This window comes from Lactuca saligna, chromosome 3 (genome assembly GCF_052625555.1).
Source record: "Lactuca saligna cultivar CGN05327 chromosome 3, ASM5262555v1, whole genome shotgun sequence".
In the NCBI taxonomy this organism is placed as follows: domain Eukaryota; kingdom Viridiplantae; phylum Streptophyta; class Magnoliopsida; order Asterales; family Asteraceae; genus Lactuca; species Lactuca saligna.
The window spans coordinates 49,006,022-49,024,381 of record NC_136419.1 but is presented as its reverse complement, the minus strand read 5'-3'; the positions used below and the strand labels follow the sequence as shown (position 1 = coordinate 49,024,381).

Below are 18,360 nucleotides of genomic sequence, written 5' to 3'. Positions count from 1 at the left end.
AGAAACTAATATAAAATCTTTGAACAAAGGTGGCTATTGGTGGTTTTAACAAAAGTAGCAGGAGAGAGATAAGAGCAAAGAAATGATTGAGCGGCAACAGAAGTAAGAGGTTGGGGGTGTTTTCATCGGAGAGGAGAAATGAGAGATTTTTTTTTTTTTTTTTTTTTTGAGTTGTGTTGGCCGGTAAAGATGGCCAAAAAATTAATGATGTCTGAAAATGATTAAATATATACAAAAGTTAGTTTAATAGTAAATTAGGTAGATATATATTGGTTGGTTTAATAATATTTCTTAAACAATTAATATGAGTTTAATGATGTTTTTTAAACAAATAAACCAATTAGACCAACATGCAATAATCGATCAAAATGATAGTAGTGGCCTACTGGGTAACAAACATGAGTTTAATGATAAATTATGAGAAATTAAATATTCTCTTACTTTTTCATCCTACTTATGTGAAATGATGACAAGTATAATATTTTGGTAAAAATAATAATATTTTAAAATATTTTCATCATTTTATATGGATAAAAAGATAAATATAAAGAAAAGTAATAGGATATATAATTTCTCATGGTATATAAAAAATAAGAAAGTGATTTGTTTTACATATCAACTTAAAAAAATAATGAAATTCAATTGAAAAATATTACATCTAACAGTCGAAATGTAGATGTCATTTCATCTCTAATCTACAATTCTAGTTGCATCAATAAAATTGCGGTACTTGTTTTTAGGTTTTCAAAATATATGTTTTCTAAACTTCAAGCTATCAAATGTCACTTTTTGTTTCATTTTAATACAATTTAAGCTTCAAAAAAAAATCTTTAACCATAAAAATAATATATTGTTTTAAAGTCGAAAAAATTATTTTGTTATTTATCAAATTTACATTATATTATTTAAATCCAGTAGTAGCAAGATTCAAGAATAAGGTTTAGCCATGTTTCTTGGAATCTCTTCTTCGTTCCTTTCTTCTCCTCTCATCCAAACTTCACACACGTCCACGCCCTTCCATCATCTCAACATCAAATTGAATTTGAATCTTTCGCGCCGTAATTCTACCCCCAGATCGACCCAAAACATTACGAATTCGCCATCGACATCATCATGTAGCAGTAGCAGTAGCAGCAGCAGCAGCAGGAACAAGATTTGCTTATGTGGGAGAAGGCCATTTTTAGCAACAATCTCCACAGCTCTTATCCCAATTCGCGATTCCAATGGCTTCGATTCGCTTGCTGATGATCCCATGGTACCTAACTTTGATTTTAATGTTCGCCCGAAACGTCGACCAAGCAATTGTTTTATTTAACGAGTTTCAAGTGGGCCATCGAACATGTTTGCAAAAATTCAGAATGTTCATATTAATTTTTGAAGTTGATTTTGCTACTAATATACTGTCAGTTGTTTGGGAATTTGAGGGTTTTTGTTGATTGTTTTGCAATTATAACCAACATCGAAGATATACTAATTACTGGTTCAATTTTCACTTAAAAAACATCAATTTAAAGGGATTCAATGTTCTATGAAGGCTGTGCTGAACAGGGTTCACCCTCCAAGACCAGATTGGTACGAGGAATTTTACGCTACAGCCATGGATACAACAATGAAATCTTACGAGACTGAGGTTCGTATTCAACTAAATTTTGTATCGTAAACCAAAAATCTTATAAGAAATCCCCTTCCCTTTTACTCCTTTTGTGTAAACGACATATTATTTGACAAGATTGCAGGTTATAAGTCGCAACTTTTTGCAAATCTAATAGGAAAGGCTGCAAATATATTGGAAATAGGCATAGGAACGGGTCCTAATCTCAAATACTATGCTAGTGCGACTTCTGATGCCAATGTAATCGGTGTAGATCCGAATAAAAAGATGGAAAAATACGCTCAAGCTGCAGCAGAAGCTTCTGGTTTGCCTCAAAAGAATTTCAAGTTTATTCATGCCGTATGATCTTCACTTTCTTAATGATACACCAAGTTTAACTAGATCGATTTAACATTTATAAAAACTTGTTAACACCCACAAGTTTTCTCAGGTTGCAGAAGCATTACCTGTAAGCGATGCTTCCATGGATGCAGTGGTGGGCACTTTGGTGCTATGTTCTGTTAAAGATGTTAACAAGACCCTTCAGGGTATATGATCCATTGATCATGAGTTGTTTTTCTCTAATCGAAATCTGATTTTAAAGAAAAGTAAAGTGTCATATTTTTTATTTTGTTCAGAGATCAAAAGGGTTCTTAAACCAGGTGGGCTTTACATATTTGTGGAGCATGTAGCTGCCAAAGGTACTCCACTGAATAAAATGTTAGGCCTTAATGTAGTTAGACACCAACATATTGTTGAAATGTAAGGGTAAAATGGTCATTTAGCTTCATTCAGACGGTCTATTCAGATGCTATATTTTTGGTTTCATTTTTTTTGAGCAGATGGTTCGCTTCTGAAAGTTATGCAGAGTTTTTTAGATCCATTGCAACAGGTGGTTGCAGATGGATGTCATCTTACTAGAGAAACAGGACAGACTATTTCTAAAGCTGGCTTCTCAAATGTTGACATGAAAACAGCTTTTCTTTCTTCTGCATCATTAATAAATCCTCATGCATATGGAATTGCTTGCAAGTAATTAAGCAATTTGCACTCATGTATGCACATATGTACAATTTATCTATGTTCTATTGATTAAATTCATTGTGTTTATGCGATGGTGAGTTTGATAATTGATATAAGAAGAAATGAAGATATGATTTTTGCAAAGAAAGAACATGAATAAGAACAAAGTATAATAATTGACTCTAATTGTTACTCAAAGTATAATAGTTGATTCTAATTATTACTCAAATTGTTAGTTATTGGTTTATTTATATTTTTAATGGTTGGAGTGTTCTTGGACAAAATTCGAATGAATTAGTGGAAGTGATGTGGTCCTCGATATCACATACAAATACAGTCATATGGACTAAAAGCTTTTATATATTTGGTAATAACCAATGAATAAGTGGAGGTATATTAATGGTTTATTTTCAAATAAATAGTTATTTTTCTAGAAAAAAAAGGTGAAAATGTGATAATAATTGATCAGAGTGTGATCATGATGAATGAAACAAGCAAATGCATGATAAATTCTCAACTTCTATATCAAACTAGAAGGTGATCCGTGCTTCGCGGCGGTTCAAATATTTTTTTTTCATTGTTACATGTTTTGGTGTTTCTTTGATTTTTGTTTCTTGTTTGTTGTTTCTATTTTGTATGTATAATGTTATGAAAAAAGTAGGGCCGTGTAGTAGATTATCGAAGGTAGCGGGACGAAAAATATCAATTCCACAAACTAATATGGTAAAAACTTGAAGCGTCATATTTGGTAAATGTCATGGACTAAAAGTGGCAAATTCTTGAAACCTTTATGGCTAAAACTGTCAAACTCCAATCTAGGGACTAAAACTGTCAAACCCCAAAATTATTGTGGCTAAAACCTAAAGGATCTAAACTTTGGACTAAAATTCTCGAACATTTAAAACTATTGTAGCCAAAACCTAAAGTCTCTAAAGTTAACTATTCCTAAGAATGTTGTGGATTAATATAGTATATTAATATATAAGTGATTTTTCTTACCGATTTGATTGTATATAAATAAGATATTTTATAGGTATAATGAAATAAAAAGGTAACATATTTTTCGTTTTGTATACATTTAGTCATGAGATTTTTTCCTTGTCTACATTTACTCATTAAACTTGTTTTTTTGTTCATATCTTACCCTTATGACCTATTGGTGTGAGTTTAACCAGTTTTCGGTGTTCATTACAACTCCGGTAAGACTCTTGTAATCCTCTCCGGCGAGTCTTCGGTCAAAATGATTTTTCCGGTGAGTCTCCCTAAAACATAACACCTCCCACAGGTGGTCGACACAACCCATGCCACCAGTGCACCATTTTGTTGTACATCCACCGCCTTTAGCCTCCTGAGTTTCTCACCTCAACCACCCCCTTTTTCATCTACCATCACACTAGCCACTATCATTACCATCAACCCCGATGGCTTCTCCGCTACCAGGTAACTTTCGACGTTTTTTCCATCACCTCCACCAAGCTCACTCATAATAATAACCATTGCCAACTTCACCACCTCGTTTACAATAGCCACCATCACCATTACGATCCACATCCATTATCTCTTTCTCTCTCAACCTAGATTTGGTTCGGAGGTGTTAGGGCTTGCAGATCGGAGCTAGGGTACGAGATGGGTGGTGCTCTTGGGGTCGAGTGACACAATATGGGAAGGTGATGAGGTTGGGAAAGTTCTGAAAATTTGGAGATGAAGAACAATATCGTCGGAAAAATCATGTTGTTCGGAGAAGATGACCGAAACTCACTGGAAAAAACATTGTTGGCCAGAGACCCACCTGAGAATGTGATTGGAGTCTCGTCAGAGTTGTAAACATCGTCGGAGCTGTCGAATATGCTAGAAACATACTATAGTAGGTCATAAGGATGGGTTTTTGAACAATTCAAACAAGTTTGATGGAAAAATGTGGACAAAAAAAAATCAGTAACTAAGGTGTTGTTTGTTTTTTTGAAGTCAAAATGTCTGCAGTCTGCGGATCACATCTGCAAGCCTCTGTGGTAGAAGAGGTGGACCAAATGTCTGCAGTCTGCAATAAGAAGACTGTTTGTTTTTAACGTCTGCAACTATTGAAATAAATTAATTTTTCAAACTTAATTTCATGTCATAACGATTTAAAATGCATTTTCAGCAAAAAGAGAAAGAAAAAAAAAAAAAAAAACGGTGGTCTTTTTTTTTTTGGTTAAAATGAGGTCTGAAGACCTTTGAAGACAGTGACTCATGTCTGCGCCAGGAAGACCTCGCGCAGACGTTTTTTGGTCTGCGCACTTCCAAAAAACAAACACTCTGCGAGGGCATATGTCTACGCGGCGCAGACAAAAGTGGTTGCCCAGCTCTTCACAAAAAAAACAAACAACCCCTAAATGTGTACAAATAAAAAAAAATCAGTGTTGCAGAAATCAACCATAACAGCCGATTAATCGGCGATTAATTGCTTGACGGCCTTAAACCGATCACAATTAGGGTGCTTGACGGAAATTGATCAAAATCGATCAATGTCGGCCTTGGTGGTCTTTGGCGGCCCTTGGCAGTCTGAACGGTCATAGGCAGGAGTTTTTTAAAAAATTCAAAAAAAAATATTTTTAAAATATTACACCAAAAATTTAGATTTTCAAAATTTTAAGCTTTAAAATTTTAAAATATTAAACTAAAATTTTCAAATTTTTAAATTTTTAAAATTTTAAATTTTCAAATACTTAGTTTTTTAGGGAATATTAATTTTTTAAATAACTTTATTAATAATTAAGGATCCCTAATTAATCCCCACCTAATCCGATTAATAGCTTATCGTCAGTCGACCGCCGAACAATTTTACAACCTTGCAAAAAATATATTACCCTTTTAAATCATTATCCTTATTTTATAATAGGATAATTGGCACAAAAATAACAACTTTTTATCGATCAATAATTTTTTTTATGTAACGACAAAAATACATATTTAAATATATTTATTTATAATCGATCAAATTCTCATATTAAGTATAATTTATAATATCATTTACATGTAAATCATAAAGTAAACTTTTATATCAGAGGGGAATATATGGCAATTTATAATATCATTAACTTTTTGTATCTGCATTTTTTTACAGGTTGTCTAAATCTTAAAAAAATTATATTATACGTAAGGATCCTTGAGGCTCTTTTTTATTATTATTATTATTATTATTATTATTATTATTATTATTATTATTATATTTTTTAAAGAAAACCGGTTTACCCTAAATCACTTGTAGGTGCGTTGTAACATGAAGTTTTCAAGATTTTTAACTATTAGTCGATTTTGTTTTTTCTAGTAGGTTACTATGTCACATGATTGTTATGTTTGCAGCCGAATGAGCTCAATGAATGATGCGGGTTGCCATACCAACTTCTTGCCTCTTCATAGTCAAACCACCACCCTCAGGATATTAATGTTAACGGGTCCCACCCTTTCTCCGTCACCACAACTACAATCTGCAACAACTACCACCACTATCGTTAACAATCAATACCACAACTGTCCTCAACAACCACTGTCATTGACCACCACCAAGAATGTCATCAACCACCACCACCACCACCACTATTATCCTAACCTCAAATCAAAACCAAATTCTACAAAAAAAAATAAAAAAACATTGAAACTAAAATTAAATTCTAACCTTAAATCAAAACCAATACAATATAAAAACCCATCAATGCGATATCAAAACCTTAACACATAATGGAATAAGGGAGAATGTGAGTTCGTCTAGTTTCATCCTCTTTCATCGGGCATCAAAACCTTATACCATCACTGACAACCACCATCATCACTTCCATCTACAAAAATACTTATCAAACCTGATGGATCCATTTGTTTTCATTCTCTTTCACCAAACATAAATCATTGGTTTGAGAGTTAAAAAAGGGAAAATATGGGTTTGCAATCCACATATGGCTTGATAGTGGTGGTGGTGCTAGATCTTTTTGCTAAAAACGAGAGTAGGAACCACAAATGGTTATGATCCACGTTGTAGGTGATTAGGAACCATAAATAGTTCTAATTTTCGTCGGAGAATGAAACAGTCGTCGAGAGGGTGATCATGGGGCAGCAAGAGATTTTCATCGGAGAAGGCAGTAGTGGTTGGAGAAAGATAGTGACAGAGCACGATGTCGGAGAACAATAGTTGTGGCCAATTACAAGATAATGATGACAACTTGAAAAAGAACTAGAATGTATAATTGTTTTCTTGAGTGACGAGAATTTTGTAGGGTTTTGAACTATGTTGATATGACAAACCACGTTAGCCAATAAAACTAAGATGTTGTTTGTTTTTTGTCTGCATATCTTCTTGACCTCTTCTATTTGCACCACACAGACCACGTACAGACATTAATGTTCGCAAATTGTTTGTTTTTTTTAAGACTGCAGACCAAAAAAGGTTTGCATGTCTTCTTCTTGGTGTAATGTGGATCAGAGTATTCATACTTCTTCACGTATCTTTTAACCTAAAAAAAAATACATATAATTTTGTTGTTGTTGTTGTTGTTGTTTTTTTTTTTTTTTTTTTTTTTTTTTTTTTTTTTTTTTTTAATTTTTTTTTTAACTTAGATTTATTTCTACTTTATATATGATAAATAAATTGGAAAAAAAGTTACTAAGGTTTGATAACACAACCGTGATCTTTATGAAAAATTTATAAATAAATATTTAATTACAATAATAATTTGTGGAGTTGTTTATAATGATATGCAAAAAAAAAAAAATCATAATATTCTCTTATATTTTTTGTACCAAATTTTAAAATTATTATTTGATGTAACATCGTTCATTTATTGGGAAAAATATTTATGATCAGTTTTTAATTGATTTAATTTAATAAGTAAAATAAAAAGTTTGAAAATTTTCATTTAAAATAAAAGTTTATTTCCATTCATGTTATGCGTTAAATTATTTTATCTCTAATTACAATGTTTAGATATAACTTTACGACCAAAGTTTGTGAGTTTTTATTAAATATATACGATAATTCATACCATTTTATTTTCACTTTTTTATACAATTATACATAAAAGTTAATCTATATTTGTTAATTATCTATAATAAAGTCATAAATTTATCTAAAAAAACTGCTTAAGTTTTTTTTAATCATTCTAATTAGATTTTAGTTTATTCTAATACCCTGCAAATGTTAAAAAACAAACAGTCTTCTTCTTTCAGACTGCAGAAGTTTGGTCCAACTTTTCTACTGAAGAAATTTGCAGAGATATGGTCCGCAGACTGCAAACATTTTGCCTAAAAAATACCAAAATGACATAAATAAGGATAAAGATGTAAACGAGTTATAAACTTAAGTAAGTTTTTTTTTTTTTTTTTCCTCAAAATAACATATAAAACCGATAACATTAAACAAAGGTAAAACTAGAAAAAAAAAAAAACCTTAAAAACTTCGCACCAAAGTGACTAATCGTCATTATTTTGAAAAACTTAAAAATTTTAATGTTATTTTTCATATATATAAAAGCTATTATATTTTGATTTTTTATGGTTTAATCAATATATTTTATTTTTGTAAAAAACATCCACTTTTAAAAAGAACTTCATTGTGGCCTATATTTTTGGTTTAGCTGCTTATATATATAAATTTTTTATGTACATACTTTAAAAAACTTATATATATGCTATTTTATAAAGTATATATAATGATACGTAGGTATATAAGAAATGATAAATGTTCTATTGGAGTTTAATAAATAAATAATTTTTATTGACCAAATAAAATATATCGATTAAAAAAAAAAGAAACTATATAACTTTTATTTTATGTATATTTTCTGATATAAAAAAATGAAAATTTAACAATTATATATATGTAACTGTAGTAAGATTACAAGCAGACGATCCAAAAGGTAATTTGAAAGTTGAAGAAAGAAGGAGCGCATGAAGCAAAAATGGGGGGCAAGTAAAACAATGGCGCACTCTCCGTTTTATTAGGGTTTTTCTCCGTCGACAGCGCCACCAAAATTCATCATCTCCATCGCTTCGCTCGAAACCCCGTAATCATAGCAGTAAGTACACCCACGAGCTCTCTCTCACACTTTTTCTTGTCTCTTTGTGTTTATGCTGTTTCCCCTTTCTGCTTACCGATAAAGCTTCTTAGGGTTTTCTACACTGTTTATTTGGCATCCTGAATCATTTTCATTGTTAATAGATGTACACACAGTATCATCCGTTTTCATAACTTCCCTGACCCTTTTCTATGTCCCTTCTAACGAATGTTTACTTTCGATTGAGTCGCAAAACATCATAAAGTCACTAAATTGAAGTTATTAAAAGGGAAACAACCATGCAATACTCATTTTTGCTAAATTTCATGGTCAAAAGTGTCGTCTCCGAATCTCCGAATTGAAATGAATCCGATTTGTTCTAATTAATGTGATATCTGTAATCATTGCGAGGTTTATTTTTCTCATGTAGACGCCATAATCCATATACTAGTTTGTGAATCAGTGCTCTTCAGTTCTTAATCTCAAAAGTCAAATATGATTCTTTGGTTTGACTTTCAGATAATTGACTAATGAAATACGTTCCTTATTCCTTATTCCTTAATCCCTTAAGTTCTTTGTTTGTTTTGACTTGAATTATTATATATTCTTTTTTCATTTGTACAGATGTTTGATGTTTGATATATGAGTTGACATTATTAAAGATTGAAGAAAGCATAAAAAAGAATAATTTAGGCGTGTGACAAAACATAGCTAAAACGGGGTCTCTTTGTTGTGTGGCTGCTAGGCCACATGGGTCAAATGCGGTTAGCCAGGACTGGTCCATGGGCCCACATGAACCCTACTGGCGAACCAACACCAGCTTCTCTCCTCCACCACCAAGATGGGATTTCCGATTCCATTCCGAAGTTGAATCATTCGATTCCCAAGAAGGAAACCGTTTATACGGATCTTCAACATCTTCAAACAGTAGAGAAAGTAGAAACTGGTTGAGAACAAATTACTTACCAAATCATCGGCATTCTAATTCCGATGGAATTGGGGCTTTTTTTGGTACCCCATCTGACTTATCTCCAGCTCAGCAATGGACTCCTCCAGCTATACAAGAAATCAGCCTTCATGAAAGAGTTTTGGTGCCATTATCATTTTCTCCAACTTCTGAGGTATTATTATATTTACATTCTGGTACCCTCAACTTACAACTTGTTGTCAGTCTTTACACCGGACTAAAAAATATTAAACTTTTTTTTAGGTACTATCTGTTCCCCATGAAAACAGAGCTTCCATTTCTTCCAATTCAGACAGTAGTGATTTCGCTGGTCGGGGTTGTTTCATGTCCAAACCGGTCCATCCAGTCAACTCCGGAATTCATGATTCCGATGACAGACACCGTTCCAGTTGTGAGTTTGAGTTTTCAGATGTTTCAGAACCAATTGAATCCGATTCTCTTGACAGATTAAGTGGTGGTTTTGATAAATGTGGCTTCTGTGAGAGGTTTCTTTCACAGAGATCACCGTGGAGTTCCCGCCAGATTATCAGAAGCGGAGATTTTCCGGTGACCGGAGTTCTCTCCTGCCGCCATGTCTACCATGTAGAATGTTTGGACCAAACAACACCAAAAACACACAAAGGGGATCCTCCTTGTCCCATTTGTTCTAAATCTGAATCTAAAAAAGATTCTCCTGAACAACGGGTTTTGTCAAAATTGAAAAACGGGGTCCCATGTAATGCTATGTTGTTGATTAACCAAAATCGGATAAAAAAGGGGGTGTTGATGAAGGGGAGCTCCGGCAAGGAGTTCGCCGGAAAACTTAAGGGTTTTTCACAATGGGGTGGTGGTGGTGGTGGGGATGGGGTTGGATCATCAAAGTCAGCATCAAGTTCAAGAAAGAAGTTATGAAGTGGTAATGGTACTTTGTGTGTATATAAACTACAAAGCATAAAAGGTTGGTGGTTTTGATTTTTAACTTGTAGCAAGAGACCCAAATTGCTCATCTTGGGTTGAAAATTTTCCTTTTTTTGTAAGGTATGTAAAATATGATATCTAATTTGCTGATTTTTGGTAGTCAAGATCGCATAGGTTGTGTTGTATGTGATAGGAGTAAAATTGATTTGATATTGATCATACTTGTATCTACATTTGCTTGTGCTTAATGTGGATACGGAAATATATGTTTTGATTGTGACTTTACTTTTACAAACCGGTCGAACAACCCCAAACTACAAGGGTTACTAAGAAAAGAAAGAAAGAGAATACATATGGTCTTGATTGTTGGGTTATGATGAATGGGAGGGAATATACTACATGTTGAGGAAGATGGAAGTTGTGAAAATAAGGATGTTATGGTAGACATGCGATACAAAGATGTAGAAAATATAAATAAGTTAGGGTGATGGACATGTTAGGCAACAGGAAATTCTATTTGTACCTTCCTAATTGCTTTGTGTACCACCTCAATGTGAGTGTAATAGTGTGTACCCCGTTACAAATTATGTGGGTGAAGCAACTGATGGCTAACTGTTCACATTAAATAATGTTTGTTTGTTTTGTTTGGTTGATTCAGTTCGCGTTAGTGGTTATTAGTTTCGTGTTTGTTTTAAACGATCAATTATGGACCCTTAGTTCCAGTAGGGGTTCAACACCACAAAAGATTAATGGGCAGTCGAGATGTGATCCTAGACATTCAAGAATTGTTGTGATAGAGATAAGTTTGGGTAAGAAGCCGAACAATGCACATTTATTTGCCACAATATGGATAAGAAGAGATAAGTTAATGGGATGATCAAAGTAGAAGTGTCAAGAAGAAATGTTACATATACAAGAATGTCCTATATAAATATGAGCTTGGAACAATTCATGATAGAATATGGAAGTTATATAGTAAAGAATACGTAATTTTTGAAGAAGTTACAAGAAAATATGCTGCATATCTTATCCATTATTTCAAATATAGGGGATAGGGGTTTTTAAATGAACGGAGGCATAGAGGATATTGAACATTTAAACTTTGAGACCACATATAAAGTAGATTTATGCTCCGTTTGATAGTTGCTGATTGGGAAAGGTCTATCTGGATAAGAAATTTCGACTGAGTTAAAAACAATGGTGTTTGATTGTACATCTGACTGAATGTGTTAACTGATGAAAAATGATCATTTTACCTTGTTGCTCTATATAGTGATGGATAAAGTTGCTAAATAATTATAAAAACATACAGATTGTCATAAAAATGTAAATTACACAAAAATCATTTAATCCAAATAAAAATTGTCATACAAAATGTAGATTAAACATAAATAATTTAATATCCAAATAAAAACATAATCAAATTTAAAATAACATAATAATTTAATATAAAATAGGTGAAAATAGTTGATTTGCAATATGATCACACAAAACACGCATATATTGAACTCATCATCGATAACATCTTCTTCTCCAAATAGCACTGTCACTAAATAGCAAAAGACCGGTCTTATGTCTTTCATCTTCTTCTCCCCATTCCATTTTCTTCAATGTATCTATACATGCATCAACATCCCTACCCATTTCACTTTTCTCAATTCTTTCATTTCTTTTCCACCAACAACCTTGCAAGCTTAACAATCTCCTCCTCAACTTCTAGTGCCCTTGCATCTCTTTTTCTTTTCACCAACTCTTTTGTTTCCACAAACTTCCTTATTTTTTGAATGCCCCAAAGATTCTTCACTTGCAACTACGTGTTCTGTTGCGATTTCCATTGGAACATCATTGTCAAAATCATGGGCACTAAACTCTTCTACAAAACGAGGGAGTGTAGAAGATGACCCTCAAATTTGAAAGTCAGTCGAGGTCGACCCTTCAAATAGTTGGGTACAAAAATCAGGGAATAGTGGGGGTTTAGTTTTCAATGACAACATGAACTTGTTCAATTGTTTACAATATTTATAAATAATAGTATTTGTTATAAAAATAATCATACTAGTATTTGTTATAAAAATATTATCTTCCCTTCTTCCCTCCATTGTTCATCTGTTATATTAAATTTATTTTTTATAGGATCATATATATTGTCGGTTTTGTTTTTAGTTTCACCCAAGCACCATACTTTGATTTGTAGTAGTCAAAGTGGTTCCTCATTTGCTTCTGATCAACCTCTTTACTGTGTTCGTTTATCAATTTTTCACGTATTGTTTTCTATGAACTTGCCTTAACCCCAGAACCCTCACGACCATTAATAGTTAGTTTGTGGATACATGCATCAAGAAATGTTTTATCCTCACACTCGTTCCAAACCATCATCCTAAAACAAAAATATTTAAACATAAAATAATTTTCTACCAATGAGATCAACATAATCCTAAATAAAAATAGCACAATTAAGGTCAACAGTTTTCTACAAATAAAACCATATACCTAAACAAGATTTCTGATTTCATAGCATTAGAACAAACACGATTTCTAATTTCATACGTTATAAATATTTATTTTATTTATTTTATTTTTTATTTTTTAATGATTTCATAGCTTATACATACACAATTTGAGATTTCATAACATTAGAGCATTAGGAGAAACAAGGTATCTGATTTCATAGATTATACATAAAAAAATCTTGTTTTTATAACTTATACATACACAATTTCAGATTTCATAACATTAGAGCATTAGAAGAAGTAAGATATCTGATTTTACAGATTATACACAAAAAAAAAATCTTGATTTCATAATTTGAGATTTAATAACATTAGAGCATTAAAAGAAACAAGATATCTGATTTCATAGATTATACAAAAAAAATTCTGATTTCATAACTTATACATACATAATTTGAGATTTCATAACTTTAGAGTATTAGAAGAAACAAGATATCTGATTTCATAGATTATACACACTTTTTCTTTTCTTTCTGATTTCATAACTTATACATACATAATTTTAAATTTCATAACATTAGGGCAAAAAGGATTCAAATTCAGAGCTTATACACAAACATTTTTTGACTTCCTAAACATTTTCAGAGCTTTTCGTATTTCATAGATTATTCTTACCTGTCTTGACGATTCTGGCTGGAGAAGACGGACAGAGCTCAGACAGAAGGAGGGCAGATGTCTGACTGGAGGAATACAATGACGATTGGGGTGATTGGGACCTGTCGAAGGGGAGCTGTCCAATGGAGGCTGCACGTTTTTCTTTTAGGTTACGAGGAAGGAAGAAGAGATCGGGGGTAGGGATAGTCTTTTTACCCAGTCGACCGAGCCTTGCAAGCCGACCAATTCAACCATTTTAGCCAGACATGTTTACTGAATCAACAAGATCAAACAACCTTCGTCTGGCCGAGTCAACTGAAATCACTGACTCAGACCCAGTCAGACGAGTATCAAACACAACCTTAGAAAACCCAATCATAAAAGAGATTCACAAGAGGGAGAAGTCATTGAACCAGATACTCTCCATCAACAAATTGTTTTCTATTGATTGAGAATTGTAATAAAAGTCTTATAGAGAGGCTTTAAGAATAACGATTCCATATAGTGGATGAAAATAATAAACGATGAGATGAGTTCACTTAGCAAGAGCCAAACTTGGTAATTGGTCGAGTTACCAACAAGAAAGAAAACATTACGGGTAAAGTATGAGCATGGTGACAACAAAATATACAAGGTCGTATTGGTGGTTAAGGGTTCCAACCGAAAGAGGAGTTTGTTACAACGAGATATTTTTTCTACTCGCAAAGATGAAAACTATCAAATTGGTTGCGAATATACTAGTTGTAGAAGACTTGCATGTAGAGCATCTAGGTTTAAGATAATTTTTGTCGCATTGAGATGTTAATAATAGCCATATATATGGCATAAGCACAATGTTTTCATATATCTGATAAGCAAAATTTGGTGTGCAACCTAAAGAAAAGCTTATATGGGTTAAATCAAACACTAGGATAATAGTATTTGAAGCTTGATAACTTCATGTAGATGAATATATATACGAGTTGTGAGATTGTGAAAGATCTTTATGCTCAAAAATCAATATAGAATAAAGTAACATACAACCTTTTATGCTCACACCTTATAGCAAGTAGACACTTATTGATTATTTATTATAATTTGAGTATTAATAAATACTATCAACTCTTGTATTTAATTGAGAAGTTATTATTTTATGAAAATAATATTTTTCAAGAGAGAAAACACCTAATAACTCACAAGGTATGATTTATATGTTGTGTGTATTATTTTGGGCTAGTTATAGTTCATTTATATAATGTTACAAAATACAAGAACATGTTATAAAATAAGATGGAGTAAAAAACAAAAATCTATTTCTTTTTCATTCTCCATGCCGTGAGTTAGTGGAGAGGGTAAGAGGTTGCTTTTGAAGCAAAGCCTTACATCCCCATGCTTCTTTCAAGAGTTATGCTTTGAATTTAATGGAAGTATGGTCTTAAGTATATGAATGGCTAGTTGTTTTGGCTAATCTTTTCTTCTCTTTCTCTCATCAAAAGCCGATTGCATTAGGTACTCTTCCCTTCTTCTCTCTTGTAAAGTATAGTGTAGATTTTAAGTGTTTATGAGTGCTTCTCCTTAAGACTAATTTGGTATTACTCTTTAATGACTTAGTAAGTACTTAATACAAGAGAAGATATGTTTGTGATTGGACTACCCATTAACATGGTCAATATATATTTAATTTGATATAAGAATTTGGAAGTAGTTAGATAGATGCTTGGCATCAGTATAGTCAAAGATATAACTAAAGGAATTCTAGAAATTTGCTAAGAAAGTTATGTATAGAAATTGATGGAGAAGTTTGGGATGATAGATCTAGAAGTAAACATTTCTGCAGTCTAGTAAAAGCAGTGGCGGACCGTCTTAGGGGCTGGGGGAGGCCATGGCCTCCCCGATTTTAGGCCTTCTAATGTCTTATATACATAATCAGATATTATAGTTGAAAAAAAAGTATACTGGAATGACATCTTTGCCCCCCCCCCTCCCCCCCCCCCCCCCGTTTTCTAGATCAAGTGAATACACATGAAGGAATAAACGGTATCAAAATTATCGGAAGATCACAAACAAATCAAAGCTAACCTTATTTATTTAGGATTCTATAAAATGAGAAAACATAGTATCTATAAAAACCCAACGATCTAATCCAAATTATAACAATTTAACCCAAGTTTGGGTTTAAGAAAACTGAAAAGTTTAAACCTACGATCCAAAGTTTATTCCGACCGCCATAATACGATTTCTCAAACTCACCGGAAGAACATCGCCGCCCGTTAGAACCACTGCTGTCTTGTACTCTTTTCCGGTCGCCGGATTGTTAAGTCCGTTCGTATTGTATGCTCTCTCTCCTCTTTGCTAGTCGTCGTCTCGCCGAAGCCTGGCCTGAACTCCGACTCCATCGTCGTCGGAGCCTGCACCTTATTCAGTCTCCGTTGTCTTCGTTCTCACTTTACCAGGTACATGAGTTTCCTTCTTTTTCTTTATACATCTATTAATCATCGATTATATATATATATGAATATATCACAGTCTACATACTAGGGCCTAAGGGCTAAGGCAAATAGACAATACTTTATTAAAAAAGTAAAAGTTGTGCATTTTGAATTGACTACACTCTGACATACATATATTGAATCACTATATTAGATATACAAATTGAGTTAATATATACGTACTATGTATATATTATTTTATATTATTTATTATTCATGTTGTCTTATTATATGTATTAGTTTATTATTCATTAAATAAATGTTGATTTATTTGCATATAAATTTCTAAGAATTGTAAATCGTTGGACTAATATATATATATATATATATATATATATATATATATATATATATATATATATATATATATATATATATATATATTTGTTGTTTTGATATGAAACTAATTTATATCATAAACATTTTATATTATCTTTTTAAAATAAAAAAAAACCATTTGTTTGTTGTAGTGGATATCAACATGAAAAAACAATCAACTATTGATGGGTTTTTTAAAAGAAAATACCAAAGTTCTGATCAAGATTCCGAAAAGCCACCGGAGATCGTTTTGGATGAAGATGCCCCCACACCCAATGTTCCTAATACTGATAGCCGTTTCAAAAAACCTCATCTTGAAATTAATGAAATAGATCTTAACACACTTGAACGAGATCCTGGTTTGCGTAAGCAAATTTATGATTATCCGGTTAATCAACGAGATACTATTAGGCGAGCATATATTAATCTTGGTCCCTTTCAACGAACACTTTCTGTATATCCAAAATCTGGATCAGAAACCCATAAACGTAGTTTTCAAGCTTCTTGGTTTAAGTTATATCATTGGCTTGAATATTCGGAGAGCTTAGATGCTGCGTTTTGTTTTCCGTGTTTTCTATTTAACAAGCCTTCTGGTATGCAAAAGATTGTCGCGTTCCACTTTGATTAACAATGTAACAATATTTATATTAGTTTTATTGTTTAGACTTTTGATATGTCATTATTTTGAACCAAATAAAACTTGTTAATATAATTTAATTATGAAGTTTTGATATGTTATAATATAGTTCAATTATGAAGTTTTGATTCTGGCCCCCTCCGGGCCCCCAAGCTGTAGTGCTTGTGTTCCGCCCCTGAGTAAAAGCCTTAAAGAACTAATCACCACAAACAAAGGAAGAGAAGGACCAGATGGTTTGAGTTCCTTAGGCACCATTGGGAAAACAAATTGGTGTATGACATGGTATACATGTGGCTAAACATTGCGCATGCATTGGAAGTTGTTTGTAGTTTTATGTCAAACTAGGTGAATATCCGTGATTCCGCACATTGCATATAAAAAATCATATAGTTAAAATTTGACAACTATATGTTGTTGAAAATGATTATGTCATTGACATAACTATAAAATAATATTTTTTATACTATGTTGATAGGTAAATTTGTAACTAATTAATTTGAACTATAAGATAAAATAAAAAAATCTATTAAAATAAAATCACTTAATGACATCTACTCATAACTTACTCGTAAATAAAATTAAATATACTTCATAAGTTTTAACTCTTATATTGATTAAGTGATTTAAAATTTATTTATTTGACTATATCTTAGATTTTGGCTCATTATTTAAACTATCAAAGTTTATAAGGCAATGTAATATAATTTATAATTTTATGTTATTGCACATTATTATTATTATTAAATTGTAAAAACACTTATTATTATAAAAAAAATTATAGAAGTTTAAAGTTTATGTATAAAGTTTTTGTTATATATATCTCATATTAATTAACCGATTTAAGTATTATAAGAATTTTGAAAAGTAATAAAAGTTTATAAGAAATTTAAAAGATCATGAGAGTTTCAAAGTAATGTGGTACAATAAATTTTGCCTATTTTATTTTATAGTAAAAATATAGATATGGGAAAAGAGCATTAAGATTTAAGAGGCAATTAAGTGGTTGTTACACTATTTAAAAGGTACTTTCGATGTTTCCTTGTGTTTTAGATGAACAAGGTTATCTTAGAAGGATTTAAGATGTAAACTTGCATAGATGTTCAAATTTAGGGATGAAGAATACATGTTATTTGTTAATGTTGAGTTTTATTCAAAAATAGTCTAATTAAAGTGTCAAAAATGATGTGATTAGCAACAGAAGAATATTTAGATTTGAATAAACTAAAACCATGTTACCCATAAAAGATCATTTTGCAAAGCTTAGGAAGATTAAAACACAACCATAAGAAGAAAGAATTACAACATTTGAAGAATTTGATCCTCATGGGAGGT

At 32.0% G+C, this 18,360-nt stretch overlaps 2 protein-coding genes across 3 annotated transcripts; both read left to right on the top strand.

Moving 5' to 3' along the window:
• The first annotated feature begins 911 nt into the window (after positions 1-911).
• On the top strand, positions 912-2,701 carry LOC145036453 (uncharacterized). Of its 2 annotated transcripts, none has more exons than XM_078984895.1 (6): positions 912-1,255; positions 1,535-1,630; positions 1,730-1,951; positions 2,043-2,139; positions 2,230-2,292; positions 2,434-2,701. In XM_078984895.1, exons 1-6 carry the CDS (start codon positions 947-949, stop codon positions 2,625-2,627), a joined length of 981 nt encoding a protein of 326 aa, XP_078841021.1. In that variant the 5' UTR covers positions 912-946; the 3' UTR covers positions 2,628-2,701. The 2 variants fall into 2 exon arrangements, with proteins under 2 accessions (XP_078841021.1, XP_078841022.1); XM_078984896.1 differs by having other exon boundaries at positions 2,230-2,353.
• Positions 2,702-8,492: 5,791 nt separating this feature from the next.
• On the top strand, positions 8,493-10,786 carry LOC145036452 (uncharacterized). Its single transcript, XM_078984893.1, has 3 exons — positions 8,493-8,658; positions 9,262-9,758; positions 9,848-10,786. Exons 2-3 carry the CDS (start codon positions 9,420-9,422, stop codon positions 10,493-10,495), a joined length of 987 nt encoding a protein of 328 aa, XP_078841019.1. The 5' UTR covers positions 8,493-8,658; positions 9,262-9,419; the 3' UTR covers positions 10,496-10,786.
• The last annotated feature ends 7,574 nt before the right edge of the window (positions 10,787-18,360 follow it).